Source organism: Narcine bancroftii, chromosome 2, assembly GCF_036971445.1.
Source record: "Narcine bancroftii isolate sNarBan1 chromosome 2, sNarBan1.hap1, whole genome shotgun sequence".
Taxonomy (NCBI): Eukaryota; Metazoa; Chordata; class Chondrichthyes; order Torpediniformes; family Narcinidae; genus Narcine; species Narcine bancroftii.
Window position 1 is genome coordinate 340,597,060 of NC_091470.1, and position 24,278 is coordinate 340,621,337.

At 45.4% G+C, this 24,278-nt stretch overlaps 1 protein-coding gene across 9 annotated transcripts in view; it reads left to right on the forward strand.

Annotated features, from left to right (window-relative positions):
* The window catches only part of LOC138755727 (1-phosphatidylinositol 4,5-bisphosphate phosphodiesterase gamma-1-like), a 288,265-nt gene that overhangs the window by 183,695 nt on the left and 80,292 nt on the right, over positions 1-24,278 (forward strand). For 7 of the 9 annotated variants that reach the window (XM_069922211.1, XM_069922215.1, XM_069922206.1 and 4 more), the window contains exons 8-12: positions 2,366-2,456; positions 7,392-7,493; positions 16,218-16,336; positions 17,339-17,424; positions 18,654-18,774. In XM_069922211.1, coding sequence (XP_069778312.1) covers positions 2,366-2,456; positions 7,392-7,493; positions 16,218-16,336; positions 17,339-17,424; positions 18,654-18,774 — 519 coding nt within the window. The remainder of the gene's footprint in view (positions 1-2,365; positions 2,457-7,391; positions 7,494-16,217; positions 16,337-17,338; positions 17,425-18,653; positions 18,775-24,278) is intronic. The other 2 variants (XM_069922209.1, XM_069922210.1) reach the window with 1 other exon arrangement.

Genomic DNA, 24,278 nt, shown 5'->3' on the forward strand with positions numbered 1-24,278 from the left:
CCCGTTTATGCCTTCTACGATGTGCTCCATTGTCCTGTGGAACACTTTAAGAGCGAGGAAATTCCAAAAGGCATCTTCAGACACAAGTATCAGCCAATCAGTGTTACACAATATACAATATTTTGTGCTTTATTTGGGATGCATCCAATTTAGTAAAAAAATTTGCACCGGCCATCTCACTTGTAACTTTCCTGGTTGGAATCTGATAATATTGCCTCTTTATATTGGCATTCAAGTCTTTTGGGTCCATGCACATGCGTAGGTCACCATTCTTCTTTTTGACACACACCATTGAATTCACCCATTCTGTGGACTTTTCCACTTTCTTTATCACCCCTAGTGATGCCATTCAGTCGAGTTCCTGCTTGAGCTTTTCTTTTAGTGTCGCTGGAATCCACCTTGGGGCATGCACTACTTGCTGTGTATCCTTCTTTATCTGTAACTTATAGGTGAATTTTAGAACACAAAACCCCTCGAAGGTGTCTGGAAATGCAGTACACGCTCTTGACTGGGTTTAAGTTTTCACATGCTTTGCCACCAAGCAGTGACTCATGTCTATTTGGGACTACTGCAAACATAAGATGGTGCTCTTTATCTTTAACTTTCACCTTGAGTCTGCATGTGCCTTTTGTGTCAATGTGCTGTCCATTGTAGGTTTTGAGCAGAACAGAATATGAATGGATGTATGGCTTTATTTTCATTGCCCTGATGTCATGCTCACAGTTCAAATTGGTCTTTGCCACATGCCCAGCATGAAAGGAATATTTGCTCCATTTGCATGCAATGAAACAGTCCACTTGTCCTTCCTGTGTTACTATGCCAACAAAGAATGCATCACTGAGGGCAGTTTCTTCTGTAGTGTGCACATTTTCACCTGATTTGTTTCCCTTTGTAAAAAAAATTGTTTTGCATAGTGATTCTACCCTTTGCACTTATTACCGACTTTTCCATAGGCTGGGGATTTTTTTGGTGCATGTTGAGTGCCAGATCGTTTGCAATTGAATGTCTCTCCATCTTTTTTTTTGTTTCCTATGTCTCGTTATCTGTTTATATGTGTGTCCAGACACTGTGGCTATGGCAGTCCCTTCATTTACACTGGCATTTGCACTCTCACCAAACTTTTTCGCGTGCTGCAGATCTAATTCATTAGCATGGCATATCTTCACAGCTCCAGCAAAGGTAAGCTCTGACTCTCATAGCAACCTCTCACACTTTCTTATCAATAATTTTGAACACAATTTGATCAGGGATCATTGAATCTTGCAGCGATCCAAAATTGCGTGTTCTTGCATTTACTTTCAAGTTGGAAGGAAGTACTGAAGTTCTCAGCCTGCAGCTGTGTGCATGCGCGAAACACATAACCCTCAAAAGTTTCATTTTTCTTTGATGAACAGTGTTCATCAAACATCTCGATAACCTTGTCGAACTTGATCTGATCATCTGCCTCAGCAAAGACAAATATGTTGAAAATCTCTAGTGCTTGAGGCCCTGCCATGGTAAGTAGCAGTGCAATCTTCCATGCATCTGGTTTGTTATCGACTCCAATAGCTTGCAGATAAAGCATTAACCGTTGTTTGAACAACTGCTATTCGTGGTCAATATTCCCAGTCCTATTCACATTAGGATCCTTCACACTTTCCATGTTTTCTGCTGATACCGATTAATACACACGCCTGATACAATGTGATGTTTATTTTAAGTAATAAAGAAACTTGGGTTCTTTTGATATTAACAATATTTTATTAACAACTCACAGCCTCATGGTGCAGCCATTTTCTTCATCTAACCTGAACTGTAACATTCATCTCTGACTCCCTCTAGTGGTCAGGCGTATCACTAGCACTCTATCACTACAAACACAAAATCAAGGCTGGCATTGCTATGCTGCACCAATTGATGCTGTATTTAGATAAAATGCTGAGATTCAACCCAACTTCTCAGGTGGTTGTAAAGGATCTTGTGGTATAATTTGAAGACTAAGGAAATTCTCCCTGTATTCCAAATCATAGGTAATGCTGTACTAATCACAATTAAGTCAAATTATCTTATCCTTATTCTGTTGTTGTTTCTGGGAATTTAATTACTTGCAAATGGCTCTGTTTGTTATGTAAAGCATATAAAATAGGAGCAAGTCTGTCAAATGATTCATTGTACCATTGTATAATGTTAATAAAGGGCTTGAACTATGACATCAATCTCACATTGAGAATTGTTAACTGACACTCATTTCACTGGTACAGGCTGATCTGCCGAGGTCTTTCAAAGTTTGAAAAGTTCAAAATTCAAAGTTCAAATTTATTGTCGTAGGTGACATCACATTCTATAAACGATCCTGTTCATAATGCAAAATTCTCCTCACTTTTAGCCATCTTGTTGTACACAGGAATGTAGAGAGGCCTGAGCTCTGTCAAGTATCACTGTTGGATTTCCAGAAGTTTTTGCAATACGATCAGAAGGTAAGCACAGTACTTCATCTTGGCGACAACACTTCAAGAATGCATAATTGCTGTAAAAATTGTGGTCTTCTCTCTGTCTCTATATCTCTCTCGCTTGTGTGTGTGTGTGTGTGTGTGTGTGTGTGTGTGTGTGTGTGTGTGTGTGTGTGTGTGTGTGTGTGTGTGTGTGTGTGTGTGTGTGTGTGTGCACGTTTGTGGTGTGCACACACGTTTGGTGTGTATGTGAAAACCTGGAATGGATCTCCTCTTGAGTTACATTTATTGATTTTGAAATTATAGTAATTTAGATAACTATTGGAGAGAGTTATAAACCCTATCCCACATCTTTGAGTAACTTTACTCATTGGGAACTACAGTGGAATGGCTCATTGTGGGCAATTATTTTATTTGTTTGGGTTGAAGAGCTACCTTGTTTTTAGTGTTTTAGAAGAGGTTAAACTGAGGGAATTCATGTTACTCTTTGCATAACTACAGTAACTTCCTTAAAATATTGTAATATGCCTCTGTAGACTAATCTTTCTTTGGCTTGGCTTCGCGGACGTAGATTTATGGAGGGGGTAAAAAGTCCACGTCAGCTGCAGGCTCGTTTGTGGCTGACAAGTCCGATGCGGGACAGGCAGACACGATTGCAGCGGTTGCAGGGGAAAATTGGTTGGTTGGGGTTGGGTGTTGGGTTTTTCCTCCTTTGCCTTTTGTCAGTGAGGTGGGCTCTGTGGTCTTCTTCAAAGGAGGTTGCTGCCCGCCAAACTGTGAGGCGCCAAGATGCACGGTTTGAGGCGTTATCAGCCCACTGGCGGTGGTCAATGTGGCAGGCACCAAGAGATTTCTTTAGGCAGTCCTTGTACCTTTTCTTTGGTGCACCTCTGTCACGGTGGCCAGTGGAGAGCTCGCCATATAACACGATCTTGGGAAGGCGATGGTCCTCCATTCTGGAGACGTGACCCATCCAGCGCAGCTGGATCTTCAGCAGCGTGGACTCGATGCTGTCGACCTCTGCCATCTCGAGTACTTCGACGTTAGGGGTGTAAGCGCTCCAATGGAGGTTGAGGATGGAGCGGAGACAACACTGGTGGAAGTGTTCTAGGAGCCGTAGGTGGTGCCGGTAGAGGACCCATGATTCGGAGCCGAACAGGAGTGTGGGTATGACAACGGCTCTGTATACGCTTATCTTTGTGAGGTTTTTCAGTTGGTTGTTTTTCCAGACTCTTTTGTGTAGTCTTCCAAAGGCGCTATTTGCCTTGGCGAGTCTGTTGTCTATCTCATTGTCGATCCTTGCATCTGATGAAATGGTGCAGCCGAGATAGGTAAACTGGTTGACCGTTTTGAGTTTTGTGTGCCCGATGGAGATGTGGGGGGGCTGGTAGTCATGGTGGGGAGCTGGCTGATGGAGGACCTCAGTTTTCTTCAGGCTGACTTCCAGGCCAAACATTTTGGCAGTTTCCGCAAAGCAGGACGTCAAGCGCTGAAGAGCTGGCTCTGAATGGGCAACTAAAGCGGCATCATCTGCAAAGAGTAGTTCACGGACAAGTTTCTCTTGTGTCTTGGTGTGAGCTTGCAGGCGCCTCAGATTGAAGAGACTGCCTTCCGTGCGGTACCGGATGTAAACAGCGTCTTCATTGTTGGGGTCTTTCATGGCTTGGTTCAGCATCATGCTGAAGAAGATTGAAAAGAGGGTTGGTGCGAGAACACAGCCTTGCTTCACGCCATTGTTAATGGAGAAGGGTTCAGAGAGCTCATTTCTGTATCTGACCCGACCTTGTTGGTTTTCGTGCAGTTGGATAATCATGTTGAGGAACTTTGGGGGACATCCGATGCGCTCTAGTATTTGCCAAAGCCCTTTCCTGCTCACGGTGTCGAAGGCTTTGGTGAGGTCAACAAAGGTGATGTAGAGTCCTTTGTTTTGTTCTCTGCACTTTTCTTGGAGCTGTCTGAGGGCAAAGACCATGTCAGTGGTTCCTCTGTTTGCGCGAAAGCCGCACTGTGATTCTGGGAGAATATTCTCGGCGACACTAGGTATTATTCTATTTAGTAGAATCCTAGCGAAGATTTTGCCTGCAATGGAGAGCAACGTGATTCCCCTGTAGTTTGAGCAGTCTGATTTCTCGCCTTTGTTTTTGTACAGGGTGATGATGGTGGCATCACGAAGATCCTGAGGCAGTTTACCTTGGTCCCAACAAAGCTTGAAAAACTCATGCAGTTTGGCATGCAGAGTTTTGCCGCCAGCCTTCCAGACTTCTGGGGGGATTCCATCCATACCTGCTGCTTTGCCACTTTTCAGTTGTTCGATTGCCTTATATGTCTCATCCAGGGTGGGAACCTCATCCAGCTCTAGCCTTAGGGGCTATTGAGGGAGCTGGAGCAGGGCGGTTGGCACTGAAAAGAGATTGGAAGTGTTCTGGCCATCGGTTGAGGATGGAGATCTTGTCGCTGAGGAGGACTTTGCCGTCTGAGCTGCGCAGCGGGCTTTGGACTTGGGGTGAGGGGCCGTACACAGCCTTTAGAACCTCGTAGAAACCCCTGAAGTCGCCAATGTCCGCGCTGAGCTGGGTTCGTTTGGCGAGGCTAGTCCACCACTCATTTTGGATCTCCCGGAGTTTGCGCTGAAGATGGCTGCATGCGCGACGGAAGGCTTGTTTCTTCTCTGGACAGGACGGCTTTGTAAGGTGAGCCTGGTGGGCAGCTCGCTTCTTTGCCAGCAGCTCCTGGATTTCCTGGCTGTTTTCGTCAAACCAGTCCTTGTTTTTCCTGGAGGAGAAGCCCAGTACCTCTTCAGTGGATTGCAGTATGGTAGTCTTCAACTGATCCCAGAGGGTTTCAGGGGACGGGTCCGTGAGGCGGGTTGCAACGTCGAGCTTTGCTTTGAGGTTTGCCTGGAAGTTTCCTCTCGCTTCGTCTGACTGCAGGTTTCCAACATTGAACCTCTTTCTGGGGGCTTTATTGTTCCTGGGCTTTGGCTTGAAGTGAAGGTTGAGCTTGCAGCGAACCAGCCGGTGGTCAGTGTGGCATTCCGCGCTAGGCATGACCCTGGTGTGGAGCACATCTTGTTTGTCACTTTCTCGCACCAGGATGTAGTCCAGGAGGTGCCAGTGTTTGGATCGGGGATGCATCCAGGTGGTCTTAAGGCTGTCCCTCTGCTGAAAAAGGGTGTTTGTAATGACAAGTCGCTGTTCTGCGCAGAGCTCCAACAGGAGGCGCCCATTGTCGTTGCACTTGCCGACGCCATGCTTGCCCAGGATTCCTGGCCAGGTTTCTGAGTCTTTGCCGACACGAGCGTTGAAGTCGCCCAGGATGACAACCTTGTCGGCTGTAGGGGTACGTTGGATGAGGTTGCGCAGGTCGGTGTAGAACTTGTTCTTTTCTGCTGGTTCCGCCTGGAGGGTTGGAGCATAGACACTGATGAGGGTGATGTGACGCTTGTTTTGAAGTGGGAGTCGCATGGACATGATTCGGTCCGAGAGGCCTGTCGGAAGGTTTTCGAGTTTGGAGGCAATGAAGCTCTTGACCATGAAGCCTACACCAGATAGGCGTCGTTCATCCGAAGGCTTGCCAGACCAGTAGAGTGTGTAGCCCGCGCCGCGTTCTTGGAGGCTGCCTACATCTGCCAGGCGGACTTCACTGAGAGCGGCTATGTCGATGTCAAGTCTGAGGAGTTCATGTGCAATGAGGGCAGACCGACGTTCAGGTCGGTGGCTGTCAGCCTTGTCTAGCATGGTTCTGATGTTCCAGCATGCTAGCTTGAGTTTGTGAGCATCTTTTGAAGGGGAGGACGTGGAGGGGGAGGACGTGGAGGGGAAGGACGTGGACCTGTCCTCGGGCCTGCGCAAAGGAGCTTTTAGGTGGAGTGCAGTGCACGCAGTACTGGCCCCACCCTTTACACCCATGGTTCGTGTGCCGTGGCCAAGCAAGCTGGGACGTGGCTGCGAGGTCCTTGGCAGCGAGGTCCTTGGCCCCGGTCCGGGCAGGGAGTGGGAGGCGGCGGCCCCAGTCCAGGCACAGGGAGAGCAGCAGCGGCCCCGGCCCCGGTCCGGGCGAAGGGTAGACGGCGGCGGCCCCGATACGGGCAGGAGCAAGGGGGAGACGGCGGCCCCGGTCTCGGTTGAGTGAGGCAGGCGGAGGCCCCAGTCCGGACAGGGAGTGGGAGGCGGCGGCCCCAGTCTGGGCACAGGGAGAGCAGCCGGGGCCCCGGCCCCGGTCCGGGCGAAGGGTAGACGGCGGCGGCCCCGATCCGGGCAGGAGCAAGGGTGAGACGGCGGCCCCGGCCTCGGTCGAGTAGGGCAGGCGAAGGCCCCGATCCGGGTAGAGAGTGGGAGGCGGCGGCCCCAATCCAGGCACAGGGTGAACTGCGGCGGCCTCGGCCCCGGTCCGGGCAGTATGGACCGACCTAGGAGGGGAGGCAGGCCCCTCCAGCCCGGGTAAGAAACCTGCATAGGAGAAGGCCACTCCGATATAAAACCTATGTAGACTAATAGACAGAAGCTAAACATCAAGTCTGAGAAGATGTTTGGACAGGAGCCGAAAGGATTTTAAGGAGTTAGGCAGTGCAGTGCCCTGAAAGAGGAGATTAAGATGGTAAGGAAAACATGTTTTGGGAGAGAATTCAGGGGCTTTTTGCCTGAATAGTGCAAGGCTTAGCTGCTAGTGGCATGTGGATGAAAGTGTCTTCGTCAAAGGAAGCGAAAGATCTCTGGAGATTATCAGGTTGGAGGAGGTATTATGGGAACAAGGGAGTATGACCATTTAAGATTGGCTGCCAGATTATTTCAGATGATGAATGGTATGGGAAATGATGGATGGTATGGGAAACATTTGCGAGTTGCTGGCACGTCATTGGACTTGCTTGGGCAACTTTCCACAATGGGAATGAATTAAGATGTGACTGGACATCAAAGTTATACTTGCAATCAGACATTAAATGAGTGGATCTTGTTTCCTTAGGAATGTTGGGCAACTGATATGAACAAAGTCCGCGAATGCATCTTTAATTATTTTAAAGATCCCTTACGGGAGACTTCAGACCCTGTTTTGCAACTTGATGAGGTAAACATAGATTTAAATTATTATCTTGGTTTTTAATGAATGCCAAGCTGCCTATGTTCTTCCTTTGAGCAGAATTACTGATTGGCTCAATTTGCATGAAAATATAATATAACTTATCCTTAGCCAAGTTATATTTACAGTTAAATTTAGTTTCCTTGTGGGATTGAGATGGGACAACTAGCTGAGTTCTTGTTTACTTCTCACTCATTGGGGAATTCAAGGGAAGCAGCTTTTATCAACTGAGTGTCAACAGGGCAGGTGTAGATTGTGTGAAACATGGGGGCAAGTTACAGAGTCAGACTTAATGAGTTCTACAGAGTAGATTTGTCCAAGCTTTCCAAGCTGGTCCCATTTTCTTGTGCTCAGCCCATATCTCTCAAAACCTTTCCTATCCACGTACTTGTCTAAATGTCTTCTGAACATTTCAACTATCTCCACTTCTACCACTTCCTCTGCCAGCTCATTCTATATACCCACCGATGTGTGAAATATGTGCTCTTCATGTTTCTTTTAAATCTTAATCATCTCACCTTAAATCTATGCCCTCTAATTTTAGATTCCTCAACCCTGGGGAAAAGACTATGACTGTTTACATTTATCTATGCCCCTCATGATTCTATAAGGTCCTCCTTTAGCCTTCTACGCACCAAGAAGAAAAGCACCAGCCTGTCCTACCTCTCCTCACAATTCAAAACTACTAGTCCTGCTAACATTATGGTGAATCCATTCTGCTCCCTTTCCTGCTTAATGCTATTTTTCCAACGTCTCAGTGACCCAAACAATACTCCAAGTGTGGTCTCACCAATGTCTTGTACAGTTGTAACATGAAGTCCCTACCCCTGTGCTCAAGTGCCCTGATCATGAATGCAAGCTTTTTTCACCACTCTGCCTACCTGCATTTTCATGGAACTACAGTACAACTCCGATTATCTGAAATGGTTGGGACTGAGCCCCTTTTGGATAAGTGTTTTTTTTTAAATCAGCCCAATGGCAACAACAAATTATTTGTAAGTGTTTAAACAACAAAAAACAAGGTAAGACTTTTTAAGCATTAAGATAATGTTTATTTCTCATTTAAAAAAATGCTGGCCATCACCAATACTTCCCCACCAAGGCCCCGCTTGTGCTGGGAGCCCAAAGGCCCACTCCTGCCCAGGAGATTGAAGTCCCCACTGCCTCCATGAGCCTGAGATCCGCTGCTGCCACCACTGGGAGCCTGAATTCCACTGCTGCCACTGCCGGGAGCCCAATGTCCACTATTGCTGCCGCCAGGAGCCCGAGGTCTGCTGCTGCCACCACTGGGAGTCTGAGATCTGCTGTTGCCACAACCGCCAAGAGCCTGAGGTCCACTGCTGTCGGGTCTGGGAGTTCAAGGTCTGCTGCTGCCAGGTCTGGGAGCCTGAGGTCTGCTGCAGCCACAACCAGGAGCCCAAGGTAGGCTGCTGCCAGGTCCGGGAGCCCGAGGTCTACTGCTGCCGCCGCCATGAGCACGAGGTCCACTGCTGCCGCCGCCAGAAGCCCAAGGTCCGCTGCTGCTGGATCTGGGAACCCAAGGTCTACTACTGCAGCTGCCAGGAGCCAATCATTCCCAATCAGTTCGGATCCAAAAAAGATTTAGATATTGAGGATTTCAGAGAATCCAATTTTGGATAATCGGGGTTGAACTGTTTGTGCCTGTGCCTCCAAGTCTGTTTTATTTACAATATTCCCTAGGGACCTACCATTTACCACCAAGCTTTATCTACCAAAGTGCAACACCTTGCACTATTTTCTACTATTATCTGCTGCCATCTAAATTACTAAGCCCATTTTCCCAGTTCACCCAGATCCTTTTTTAATCTTTGATAATCTTCCTCAATGCCTACTATTCCACCAATTTTGGGGTCATCCACATACTTACTGACTTCATTGTCATTCTGAATCTAGTTGGCCAACTCACCCTGGGTACAATACGATCTGACCTCTGGACCAATCTAACATTTGGAGCATTTAGCAAGTCCACACAGACAATGTTCACTGCCCTGCCCTTATCAATCATCTTGGTAACCTCTTTAAAGAACTCTTAGCACTGACGTAGTTCCCCGGCTTGTCCTTGCTGCCCTTTTTAAATAATGACATATCATCAGGCCATCCTTCAGTCTTCTGGCATTTCACCCCTGCTTAATGATTTACCTATCTCATTGCACAATACTAAATCTAAAATAGCATTCTCCCTGGGCTCCTGCCATTTCTTCCTGAGCTTCCCATGACATTCGTGGATACACTTGGTCAGACCCTGGGGATTTATCTACCTATACACATTTTATGACCCTCAGGACCTCCTTCTGTAATCTGGATTCTCTTCAAGACATCACTTATTTACTGTCCGAGTTGCCTCTCCTCCATTTCTTTCTTCACAGTAAATACAGATGAGAGATACTCATTTATGACCTCCCCATCTCCAGTGGTTCCACATATAGACGTCTTTGTTAAAGCCTTTATTATGCATGTTCAATCTCTGAGGATTCTCCTTAAACTTATCTGCCAGAACCATCTCATGCCCCCTCCCTGCCACATTATTTCCTCTGAAATGAACTTTTACATCCTCTTCAGTTTTCAAAGGATTTGGTTGATTTCAACTGTCTATGATGCCTCCTTCTTCTCGACTAAAGCTTCCCTACATCTGATCAACCAGGGTCCCTAATTTTTCAGCCATGTCCTTCATTCTTAACAGTTCATTGAAATAAGGTTTCTTCAAGTTAGAATTTAAAGGAATAACCTTAATCAAAGTGTCACAGCATTAGATTTTTTTTAGGTATTACATATTAACATGAATAATTCTTTTGTTGTCCAACATTCCCTATCATTTCTGAGGACCATTCTTATGCAATATATTTTATTTATATGAAGGACTCCACCTGATTTCATCTGAACAATAACATATTTGTGCTTCTGAGCTAACTAAAGCAACATGCTGCCTTGTTAATAATGTCATTGATAACATGACCCATTAATCAATATGGGAGATGTGTTAAACAGTACATTTGGAACATTTCCTTCTCTTGGTCCATCGTTCCAGAGTGACTTGGAAAAATGGAATTAAAACGTTTTGTTGGCAGTATGAGATGAAATGTTGCGCTAAGTCATAGGCAGGTGGGTAATGTGAATTAAGTCCATCTGAAAGTTTGAGGCTGCTTATGTAATACAGGTAGGACTAAACTAAATAAAGTAACCAATCCATAACCTTTAATCAATCATTAACAGAGCAAGAATTGTCATGTAAAAAATTAGTGCTGGAGAAAGGGTCAGGGATGTCTCAGAGCAGCTGCAGGACATTCTGAAAGCCAGCTGTCGTGGTCCATATTTGTACCAATGATATAGGAATAAAGTGGGATGAGGTCCTACAAGCTGAATTTAGGGAGCTAGGAGATAAATTAAGGATTAGGACCTCAAAAGTAATAATCTCAGGGTTATTACCAATGCCATAAGCTAGCCAAAGTAGAAATAGCAGAATAGTTAGAATGAATACGTGGCTTGAACGGTTGTGCAGGAGTAGGGTTTCAGATTCTTGGGGCAGATGGGACCAGTACAAACCGGACGGTCACATCTGGACAGGGCCGGGATCGATGTCCAAGGGAGATTGTTTGCTAGTGCTGTTGGGGCAGGGGGATAGGAATCTACAAAGAAAGAATGAGGAAGGTGGTACAGAAACCCAAGATAGAGTTAGGAAAGAGAAAAAAAGAAAAATAGAGGGCATAAAAGTCAAAAGCAAAGGATGCAGAGGTCACTAGATTCTGAAAGGACAATGAGCATAAGGGCACTTTATCTGAATGCCCATAGTATTAGAAACAAGATTAGTGAACTTGAGGTGCAAATCAGTAGTGGCCATCACAGAAACATGGTTGCGGTGGGCATAATTGGGAATTAAATATTCAATAGTACGAAAAGATAGACAGGAAGGCAAAGGAGGGGGGGTGGCGCTCTTAATTAAGGATGAGATCAGGGCAATAGGGAGAGACAATATAAGATCTAAGGAGCAAAATTTTGAGTCCAATTGAGTAGAGATTAAGAATAGTAAAGGGGTAAAAAAAACACTGGTGGGAGTTGTCTATCATTCATCAAATAACAATAGCACAGTGGCACAGGCAATTAACCAAAGGATAATTGAGGCATGTAAGAATGGAAGGCAGTTGTCATGGAGGACTTTAACTTCCACGTAGATTGGGAAAATCATGTTGGTCAAGGTAGTCTGGATAATTACTTCATAGAATGCATCCATGCTAGCTTTCTTGAGCACCATGTTAAGGAACTAACAAGGGAGAATGCTATTTTAGATTGAGTATTGTGCAATGAGACAGGTAAAATTAATGATCTAGTAGTTAGGGACCCTCTTGGAAAGAGTGATCATAGTATGACTGAATTTCTCATACAGATGGCAGTGCAATAGTTAGATCTAAAACTAGTGTGTTATATTTGAACAAGGGAGACTACAATTGGATGAAGGAGGAATTGTCAGCATGGACTGGGAGCACAGACTAGTTGGCAGAACAGTTCAGAAACAGTGGAAGACTTTCAAAGAGTTTTTTCACAGTGCTCAACAAAAATATATTCCCGTTTAAAAATAAGGACAGTAAGAGAGGGAAGAGGCAGCCTTGGTTACTAAGGAAATGAAGGAAAGTATAAAATTAAAAGCTCATGTTTACAAAGTCGTCAAGAGTAGTGGGAAACTGAAGGATTAGGAAAACTTTAAAAGGTAACAAAGGACAATTAAACAAGAAATAAGGAAAAGGAAGAAGGATTATGAAGGTAAATAAGCACAAAATATAAAAACAGATAGCAAATTTTTAAAATAAATATATAAAACGGAAGAGGGTGGCTAGAGTCAACTTAGGACCCTTGGAAGATGAGAAAGGGAAATTGAAATTGAGTAATGAGGAAATGGCTGAGGCATTGAACAGATATTTTGTGTCAATCTTCACAGTGGAAGACACGTCCAGCATGTCAAAGAGTGGTGTTAGGGATACAAATGGAGGTAAGGGCCTCCATAAAATAATTGTTACAAAAGAAATAGTGATGAGCAAACTAATGGGACTGAAGGTGAACAAATCCCCTGGTCCTGATGGGTACTGAAGGAAATGGCAGGAGCTTACATTGATCAATGACTATCAATGCATTGATAGTCATTTACCAAAATTCTCTGGATTCTGGGCAGGTCCCAGCAGATTGGAGGACAGCAAATGGGACGTAGGCAGAAGATGGGTAACTATCAGTCAGTTAGCTTAAGATCTGTATTCGGGAAAATGCTTGAAGCTATCAAAAAGGATGAAACACTGAGACATTTAGAACAAAGGGGTTCTATCAGGCAGATGCAGCCTGGATTCAGTAAAGGCAGGTCTTGTTTGACAAACTTTCTGGAGTTCTTTGAGAATATAATGGGTGCAGTAGATAGAGGGGAACTGCTTGATGTTGAATATTTGGATATCCAGAAGGCGTTTGATAAGGTGTCGCACAATAGACATCAAAAAAATGCAGATGAATAGAGTCAGGGGAAGTATATCGGCATGGATTGAGGATTGTTTAACTGACAGAACAGGGAGTCAGGATAAATGGGTGTTTTTCTGATTGTCAGACAGTGGTAAGTGGGGGGGGGGGGGTGGCACAGGGATCGGTGCTGGGACCACAGCTGTTCAACAATTACATTGGTGATTTGGAAGAGGGTGAAAAACTGCAGCATGTTGTTGTACAGAAGGACTTGGGAGGGCTTGTGCATGAATCTCAAAAGGTTGGGTTGCAGGTACAACAGGTTATTAAGAAGGCAAATGGTATGTTGGCCTTCATCGCTAGAGGAATTGAATTCAGGAGTAGGGAGGTAATGTTGCAACTGTACAAGGTACTGGTGAGGCTGTACCTGGAATACTGTGTGCATTTCTTCCATACTGAGGAAGGATATACTGGCCTTGGAGGCAGTCCAGAGGAGGTTCACCAGCGTGATCTCGGAGATGAGGGGGTTGACCTACAAGGAGATACTAAATTGTCTGGGATTATACTCACTTGAATTCAGTAGGATGAGAGGAGATGTTATAGAAACATATAAAATTATAGATAAGATCAAGGCAGGAAAATTATTTTCACTGGTAGGTGAGACCAGAACTAGGGGACACAGCCTCAAGATTCAGGGCAGTAGATTTAAGACAGAGATGAGGAAAAAAACAATTTTTCCCAGAGAACAGTGAATCTGTGGAATTCTCTACTCAGGGAAGCAGTTGAGGCGACTTCATTTAATGTATTTAAGGTTCAGTTAGATAGATTTTTACATCAAAAAAGAAATAAGGGATATGGGGGAAAAGGCAGGTAGGTGGAGTTGAGTCAATGATCACTTCAGCCATGATTTTATTGAATGGCGAAGCAGGCTCGATGAGCCGGACGGCCGGCTCCTGCTCCTATTTTCTTATGTTTAAACTCAGCAGTGCAAAGAGTGTAATTTACAGCAAAGATAAAAATACAAACCAACATTTCGGACCTGAGCCCTTCCTCGAGGTATGAGCAAAATGTAGGCATAAATGGAGGACAAAATGGTGGGGGTTTGGGGTACGGGCAGGCCCGCAAGGAACTCAAGTACCTGCTTTTGTGTTTTGCTCGAGTGTTTCTGATCCTATCCTGACAACTCTGGCAAATTCCTTGTATACCCCTCCAAAATATATCCGGCCTAATAGCTCAAGTAGTCTTCCCCACCCAATCACAGAAATACTGTGATAATGGTGCTGAATTTAATTCACCCAGGTGAATCCATCCATGCACTTCGCAATCCCAATAATATAGAGCCTCTTCATAAAATTAAGCAAGGTGATATTTAAAGAATGTTCTTTTTACTGTTGATTCTAACTTATTTATAGCTTTGAGTGTCATAGCAAATAGTAAAACTTATTCAAGTTGAAGTTCAATTTATTTATCTTCCGATTGTACAAGTATAACCCAACAAAAGAGCATTCTCTGGTCCTCGGAACAAGACACTGCAAGCACACACATGTATGTAACGCACGTAAAGACAAACAATACATGTGCACAACACTGATGTACAAATATTAAAATAAATAAATTATTGTTAAATAAATAGTCGGGCCATGGAGGGTTCGGATGAGTGGTTCAGCGGTCTCACTACCTGTGGGAAAAAGCTGTTTCTCAGCCTGTCGCTTCACAAAAACATTCTGTTTCCTTCTGAAATATTTGGAAACTAGTCAACATTAGATGCTTTAATATCAGTGGTGCACATATGTTTACTGGAAATTTAAAACAATTCGTTTTAACACTTCATGAAATGATTAGAGACTGAACTTTAGAACAATTTGTCCAGTTCCAAAGTTTTTCCCTCAACTCCCATTCAAATCTCCAACCTTTTAAGATTACTTTACATAAACAGACTCCTTGTTTTTCAATGGTGAATGGAAGTATACTGTTGACCTCCTCCTAATAGTTTACCATTTAGTATATCCTGTTATTTTAATATTAATAAAACCTCAGACCTCAGCATTAAAATCACTATATTCTAACCCAGTGGTTCTCAACCACCTTCTTTCCACTCACACACTGCTTTAAGTAATCCCTATGCCATAGGTGCTCTGTGATTAGTAAGGGATTACTTAAGGTGGGATGTGAATGGAAAGAAAAAGTTTGAAAACCGCTGTTTTAATTGTACCTAATTGCACGGTTTCATATCTCCAAAGGAAATGGGCCAATGACAATTTTTCTCAAGCAAAATATTTCAGTAACAATTGAGTTTAGAGCAGTGGTTCTCAACCTTTTTTTTCCCACTGATATACCACCTTAAGTAGTCCCTTACTAATCACAGAGCACCTGTGGTATAGGGATTACTTAAGGTGGCATGTGAGTAGAAAGAAAAAGTTTGAAAACCACTGTTCTAACCCCTCTTGTTTGAATTGTTCCAAGTTAGAACTAAGGCGATGGTAAATTGCTGGGTGTGGATCATATAGTTTTAGTCTTTATCTGTTAAACGAAAGATTACACAATGAGAGGCATAACTCTTTTAGAGGCTTGTGCCACATTATATTGTAATTTAACAGGCAGGTCCTGTCCAGAGGCTGTATGTTATGCACCATGAAGTATTGCTGAATCCAATGCTTCCTCAAATGGTAGTCCATCTAAGAGGAGGTCTGCAATGTCTCAGTGCCAATGCAATAAGGAATTGCAGTCTCAGGTTGTAAGTGTCGACCAACAGGACATGAAATGTCAAAAATTTGCAGATGCTGGAAATAAGAGCAGAAAATGCTATAAGTACGTACAGATCAGACAGTAACTTTGAAGAGAGAAACAGAAGGAATGTTTCAGGCAATAACCCTTCAATAGTGACTTTGAAAGCTCTCCTGAATGGCTTTGGCCTAAAAATGTAATTGCTTCTCTCTCGATGGAAACCATCAGAACTTCATTCTTTCTTGCCTCCTTGGTAAAAGCAGGCAGTTTTAAACTACCTTCTAATCTAACTCATACTTTCACAGAAATTCCAACCTCCAGAGTTACCTAATGCCTTCAGTTTCCCACTCCCTCCTGTAATAGAATTGGTGTTGTCTGCTCCTGTCTCAAAGTTTGATGATCTTGCCAAATGGGCCTGACTTTTCTGCCAAGCTTCAGTAAAAATGTGAATTGACTTTCAAGGTGGATAGTACAGTAAAATTATTATTCATATCTATGACAAACAATGGTACATGAAATCAAATTTCCTTTGTCTTTTAGTTCTTGGCATATCTATTCTCTAAAGAGAACATGATTTTGGATTCAAGGTTTGAACGTGTGTCTCCTGAAGAAATGAATCACCCTCTCTCTTATTACTGGATCTCCTCTTCACACAACACGTTAAGTAACATTCTATTTTAATAAACATCTTTGATCACCCTTGAAGTAACTATTCTCCTTTTTTTTGGAAATCATTGGTTTCCACTGAGACGTGATGTCAGTTTTGACAATTAGCATCTGGTAGCCAAATCAGTTGTGAGATGATAAATTAAGCAATTTAATCAGAGAGCAGGAAGTCTTCACAGCCACGAATACCCCACAATCTCTTTATATGCTTTCTAGTAGTACAGGCTGAATTTCCTCCCTCTAGAATATTGCCCATAAGATCAACTATCTTGACAGATATTATCATCTAAAAAGGCAATACCATCAACAAAAGGCAGGACAGAACAGATGCTATCTTCTGATCTGAGGTAAAAAAAAACAGAATCATCCTGTCTAATGAACATAATAAAATAAGGGAGCTGGTCACCTTGCTTAACTACCCTTACGATTGAATGGTTCAGCTCTGGCTTTGCCGTTATCAATAAAAATAAGAAGCTGTTGCGATGCTTTATAAATGTCAGACCATTGAATCCCATGAAGACAGAAAAACTGAATTGACTCAGTTATTATCTCAGGACATCCCTCTCTGTTGCTGGAGGGAGATTTAACTGTCATTCAACTCACAGTGGGAAAATGTGACGTTTGGGGAAAGAAAGTAAAAATAGAACAAAATCGCAATCCATATCTTCTGCATTGTGTTGTCTTTTGATGGCTACCGATCATTTCCTGACCCGGCCTCACTCTTCATCACCCTTGCCCTTCTCCTCCACTTCCTGCACCTGAATGGTCATGACTATTTTCTGGCCAGCCTTGTACAGTGCATTAAACTGGTCAGCAGACTGGAGGGTCATAGCCCAGGGAGGTGATAAAAATGTCCAACTGTAAATTCCCTGGGTTCCTGTGATCCACCTTGCGGCTGTGCACCAACTCACCTTTCAAGCCTGCCTGTGAGTACTTGAGCCTTAATTTGTGAGAGTAACGGAGAAAGAGACTGAAGTGGTTTTCATCTCTTCCAGGTATTTGACTGGAGACCAGTTTTCCAGCGAGTCATCGTTGGAAGCCTATGCCCGATGTTTGAGGATGGGATGCCGCTGTATAGAATGTAAACCTTCTCTTCTTTTGCCTATGTACTATTTCACTTTCATCCTCCTTTGATGTTGACTCCAACTTTCAAACGTCTCCTCCAAACCTGGGCTATTTTTTGCAATCAGTGTATTTGTATCCCACTCAGTAAAGATAGAATCAAACTTGTTTCATATTGTGTCATCTTAGTTCAGTATGTTTCTTTTACATACATTCCCAAGGAGTTTTTCCTTATCTAGGCTGCCAAAAAAATCGGCTGAAGTAGAAATGCTTATGGATTTTCAATACTTAAACTTCAGATGATGGAAATCCAAATAAAACATATCTCTCCTCTCTTAATCGAGTCAGCAATAAGTGAACCTAGAACCTGGCTCTTTCTCCATCTTTGCATTTAACATTATCATTGTTGATAGGAACAGAAAGAAAAGAAAGTTTTGGTATTTCAAGTTCAAGATGATTGTCACCTGACTGTACATATCCAATCAGATTAAACAGCGTCTCTAGACCACAGTGTAGACAATCCCGCACACACAGACACAAACACACCCATACGGACACATACACAAAACACAGCACAAAACAATCACACAGATATATGAATGTATAATTTAAAATTAATATACGTAAACATTTTGGAATGATTTACTTGGATACAGGATACTGTTCATCAATCCCACAACCTGCAGAAAGAAGCTATTTCCCAGCCTGGAAGTCCAGATTTTGATGCTCCTGTACCACCTCCTTGATGGTAGTGGGTTAAAGATACTGTGTGCTGGATGGAAAAGGTGCTCAATAATTCTGTCACACAATAATTAGTTGGAAAGCAAGATTGAGTTCAATGAGACCATCATCTTTGAAAACAGTCCACTTTTTCTCCATAGTGAGGGGAGAAGGCTAACAAAGGGGTGAACCTTCAAACATGTACATTTATTGATCAAATTTAATTTGGGATTAGAGATTATGCCTATTGTTAGGAATATGGCAAGGAAAGCTTTGACCTGATGATAGGAAGAGTGATGAGGAAGCAAGCTCCCAACTATACTACTTTTTATTGTTGTTCAAACCTGCCATTGCCTCTTTGTTTACACTCAGGTGGTCATTTAACATTCCTAGCTGCTGTGCCGAGGTCTGGATTATACCAAAAGACAAATACGCCCTCTTGTGGAGATTATGAAAAGCTCACTTACAAAGATTGAAGGTTAACTTGAATATAAGCATGATGTAATTCATTGATTATCTGCTTTGCAGTGGACTGTTGGGATGGCCCAGATGATCTGCCTATTATTTATCATGGCCACACACTTACCTCTAAAATCAAATTCTTGGATGTGCTTTACGCAATAAAGGAGCATGCCTTCATTACCTCAGAGTAAGTTACTCTCACAAGTGGTTCGAATGTTCCTTATCTCCAGATGATTATCTCCAAATAATTATTTGCAGGTTGAATTAAGATCTTGAATTTTCTCAGAAAAACACTCTCTCTGCTTTTGCTCTGCCTTTTTCAAATTCTCCTATCTTCACTTGACCTTTTCAGCTTTCAAATAGGGCTGAGTCCACTCAACTGATTATTCCCACATCAAGTCTGTTCAATCCTTTCAGCATCACCAGGGAATGCTTTTGACATCACACGGTCCTCTGTGCTCCACAGTCTTTGGGTTGTCAAGACACCACTCTGAGCTTCTCTTTTTTCTGATCTCCATACCATTTACAAGCAATTTTATGTGTAGATGTTAGGTCAATGTGTGTGATGAGTGTACTCATAGCTACTAATCTGCCAAACCTTGAACTTGTTAAGGGTAAATGCTGTCCTGTCAATTTAAAAATTCTTGTCACTGCTTTTCACCTTGTCCTTCATAATCTTGAATTATTTTCTATTTCTATTCCAGTCAGTAAATCCATACTGGAATTTTAGATATATTTAGACATACAGCATGGGTATGATATTCCCCACAAACATGAGGGAGACAAGTGCTGAAATTGCAGGGCCCCTGGTGGATATATTCAAAATGTCCTTAGTTACAGGGAAGGTGCCGGAGGATTGGAGAGTAGCTCATATTGTCCTGCTGTTTAAGAAGGCCTCCAAAAGTAGAACAGACAATTATAGGCCAGTGAGCCTGACATCAGTAATATGTAAATTATTTGAAAGGTTTATTAGACCATCATCACCCGATTAAAGACAATCAGCTGGATTTATACGTGGTAGGTCTTGTTTAACAAATCTTATAGAGTATTTTGAGTAAGTTACCAAGAAGGTTGATGAGGGAAGACTGTGGATGTTGTTTATATGGACTTCAGTAGGGCATTTGACAAGGTTCTACATGAGAGGTTGGTTCAGAAGGTTAGGACACTAGTTATACATAGAGAGGTTGCAAATGGGATTCGAAATTGGCTTGGTGGAAGAAAACAGAGAGTGGTGATAGATGGTTGCTTCTCAGACTGGAGGTCTGTGTCGAGTAGTGTGCCTGGATCTGTGTTGGGACCATTATTGTTTATTATCTATATAAATGACTTGGATGATAATGTGGTGAATTGGATCAGCAAGTTTGCTGATGACATAAAGATAGGAGGCATAGTGGACTGTGAGGAAGATTTTCAAAGTTTGCTGAGGGATATGGACCAGCTGGGAAGTTTGGCCAGTAAATGGCTGATGAAATTTAATGCAGATAAGTGTGAGGTGTTGCACTTTGGAAGAGCTAATCAGGGTAGGATGTACACATTAAATGGTAAGCCATTGAGAAGTGCAGAGGAGTAAAGAGATCTGGGAATATATATACATTGTTCCCTGAAGATGGACTCACATGTAGACAGGGTTGTGAAGAAAGCTTTTGGCATCTTTGTGATGCGCTGTTAGCCAGAATCAGACACACACAAGGTAAAGACTGTACCAGGCTCTAATCCACAAAGACTTCCACAGAGCCAGGCTGGCTGTAGCTGCAATAACTTTGAGTGAGACTTTGGGAGGCCAGTGCAGGCTTAAAGCCTGAAGGGTGATTGACAGCCAACCGGGTGGGGCTTGATCCATTCAGGCCGACTGATTGACAGCCGGCCAGGTGTTGTCCTGTCCCTTTACACTCCTGCAGGTTCAGAAGTTGCCCCTTGCAGTAGGCCGGTGGTACACTCCTGCAGGTACAGAGGTTGCCCCCTGCAGTAGGCTGGTGGTGTACCCTTCTTTAAAATTGTCCCGGGAGGGGGGGCGCAGTAACAAGGAATCGCACCCACTATACAAAATACAATATTTACAGATTGAGACAATCTGGCGGCCGCTGGGGTCTCTGTGACCATCGTAGGACTGGCTCCTGGTCACTGGTCGGAGGGGAAGTTGGGGGGGCTGGCGGCAGGGGTCTGTGTGACTGGTGTGGTGCCGCACAGAGGGGTGGCCGAGGGGGTCAGGATCGACGTGTGAGAGTCATATTGGATGGGTGGGGGGGCAGGTTCGACCCCCAGGGCTGAAGCGGGCCCCCTGGTGGTCAAGGAGGTCCTGCACGCTCCATAACTGCCTGAGGATGTATGCTCGGTCAGCATCGTCCTGGGCTGAAGGATGCCGTGGAGTGGTGGGTGCTCCTGCTGGTGCCAAGTCCCTGGTTGAGACAGTGTCCTCCTTGCCACTGCCAAACCTAACGTAGGCGTAGTTGTGGTTCGCGTGTAGGAGGAAGACCTGCTCGACCAGGGGTTCGGCCTTCTGTGTCCATATGTGCTTACGCAGGAGCACCAGTCCCGGGGACATGAGCATGCTGGGAGGGACATTCCAGTCGCCGACTTTCTGGGGAATGAGAACAGACATTCATGAGGGGTCTCGTTGATAGCCGTACACAGCAACAACTGAATGGCATGGAACATCTCGGGCAGGGCGTCCTGCCAGTAGTCAACAGCCCACCCTTTCAACTTGAGAGCCAGGAGGACTGCCTTCCAGACCACCCTGTTTTCGCGTTCCACTTGCCCATTGCCTCTTGGGTTATAACTCGTCGTGTGGCTAGATGCGATACCCCTCACCGTCAGGTACTGGCACAGCTCGTCACTCATGAAACTAGACTCCCGGTCGCTGTGGATGAAAGCGGGGTAGCAAAACTTGGTGAAGATCTGCTCCAGGGCCCTGATGACGATGGCCGTGGAGGTGTCTGGGCAATGGATAGCGAAAGGGAATCGTGAGTACTCGTCCACTACTGTGAGGAAGTAGACGTTTCGGTTCATGGAAGCCAGGGGCACTTTGAAATCCATGCCGAGATGCTCGAAGGGTGGTGGCCTTTTCGACATGGGCCTGGGCCGGATGGAAGAAATAGGGTTTACACTCTGCGCAGACCCGGCAGGCCTCGGTCTTGTCCCTGATGGTATATGGCAGGTTCTGGGACTTAATGAAGTGCTACAACCTGGTGACACATGGATGGCAGAGGAACTCAGGCAGTGCCTGCAGCCTGTCATCATGCATAGACGCGCAGGTCCGAGAGAGGGCATTGGGGGAGTCGTTAAACTTCCCGGGGTGGTACTGGATGTCGTAGCTGTAGGTTGCCAGCTCGACTCTCCAGTGCAGGATCTTCTTGTTCTTGATCTTGCTCTTGTGGGTAGTGTTAAATACGAATGCCACGGCCTGCTGGTCAGTGAGGAGGGTTAATCTCCTTCCGGCCAGGTAGTGGGTCCATAATCACCTGGGCCTCCTTTTCAATGGCAGAATGCCCTAGCTCGGAGTCGTGGAGGGTCCTAGAGAAGAAAGTGATGGGGCGCCCACCTTGGTTGAGGGTAGCGGTGAGGGCTACCTCAGAGGCATCCATCTGGAAGGGGGAGTCCTCATCCACTGCCTGCATCGTGGTGTCTGCGATGTTCTGCCTGATGTGGATGAAGGCTGCCTGCGGGAGGGGAGAAGTTGTAGCTTGGGCCAGTGGGCGGACCTTGTCCGAGAAGCAAGTGACCCACTACGAGTAATAGGAGAATAGGCCAAGGCACCTGAGGAGAGCCTTTAGCATGGGAGGAAGCGGTAACTCCATTAATGGGCACATCCTTTCTGGATCTGGGCCGACAACCCCATGGACCACAATGTACCCTAGGATGGCGAGGCGGGTAGTGCTAAACACACACTTCCCCTTGTTGTAAGTGAGGTTCAGTTCCTCGGCCGTCTGGAGGAATTTTTCAAGGTCAGCATCATGGTCCTGCTGGTCACGGCCGCAGATAGTGACGTTATCCAGATACAGGAATGTCGCCTTTAGCTTGTGCTGGTCTACCATGTGATCCATCTCCTACTGGAAAATGGAGACCCCGTTCGTGACCCAAAGGGAACTCGGTGGAACTGGTACAGGTGCCCGTCCGCCTCGAAGGCGGTGTAGGGCTTGTCCTTCGGGTGGATGGGAATTTGGTGATACGTTGACTTAATGTCAATCGTGGAGAAAACACGGTAGCGGGCTATCTCGTTGACCATGTCGACTATGCGCGGCAAGGGGTAGGCGTCCAGTTGGGTGTACCAGTTAATGGTCTGGCTGTAATCCATGAACATCCTCGGCTTACTTCCCCCTTTGACCAACAGGACTTGGATCTCTAAGGGCTGTTACTGGGCTCTATGACACCTTCCGGCAGGAGTCTCCGCACCTCTGCCTTAATGAAGTCTCTGTCTGCAGCGCAATAGCACCTACTTCTGACGGCGATCAGCTTGCAGTCTAGCTTAAGATGTGGGAAGAGCGCCGGTGGGGTGATGCGTAGTGTGGAGAGGCTGCAAGTTGGCCAGGGTGGTAGATTGGCACGCTGTGGAACGTGAGTGGAGGTTGAGGCCCCCTGAAGGCAAGGGTGACATTCTGCAGGTGGCACTGGGAATCCAGGCCCAAGAAGACTGGGGCACAGAGTTTGGGCATGGCCAGAAGCCTGAACCCCATGTATGTCTACCTTCCCACAGTTATATCAGCCAAGCAGCACCCAAGGGTACCAACAATCTTATCTTTGGCAGCGAGGCCGATTGAGCAGGTGGTTTGAATTTCAGAGAGTGGGTTATGCTCAGATGAATGAAGCTCTCGGTGCTGCAACTTTCGAACAGGCACTTTGTTACCTGCCTGTTGACTTGCACGTCCATCATAGAGCGCCTGGAGTCATGAGGGATGTCCCTGGTCAGAGTGGTGGCAGCCAGGACCATCTCAGGGCCAGAGTCGTTGCTCTCCGTCTATGTGCAGTGATTTACGGCATTCAGAGGCATTTGGAGAGTCAGTAGGATGGCCTGGTCATCACCTGTGTTGACCACAATGACGTCAGTTGTGGGATGCGGTGTGCCGCAACCGATGACATCCGGAGGTGTGGGGTGCATTGGTAGGGTGGCCTGGTCATTGCCCGTGTTGACCACATCATGCCCGTCATCATCAGGGGCCCTCCGTGTCAGCCACTACCTGGCCCAAGATGGTGGTGGCATGTGGGGACCCGCCGCATGGCTGGCCTCCTTCCCCAGCCATGTTCATCGTGCCGGGGCAAGTGATGTCATTGCGGCCGGTGAAAGTGATGTCATTACATCAGCCAGAAGTGATGTCACTGTAGTTCTCGGTGAGCGGCGCTGGTGAGGGCAGGTGCTGGTCCAGGTGCTCAGGGCACACGCTGCGATCATCGCTGGCGGGGCCGGATGCTGCACCATCGGGGTTGGGGAAGGCAGAAATCGTAGTGGAGACAATGGCGCCACCCGGCATGCACACATGGAGGGGTCCGCGGGGGAAGTGGGGAGGTCATAGGGGGTCTCTTAGCTGCCGGCTAGTTTTGAGAGGCACACTTTAGCAAAGTGGCCTTTCTTGCCACATCGGGAACGGTACTGGTTCCTAGCTGGGCAGTTTTGGCTCAATCGTCGGTATAACCCACACCAGGACCCACAGCACTTACAGGGGCGCCGGGCACCTGCCGCAATGATGTTTCCTCCCCAGC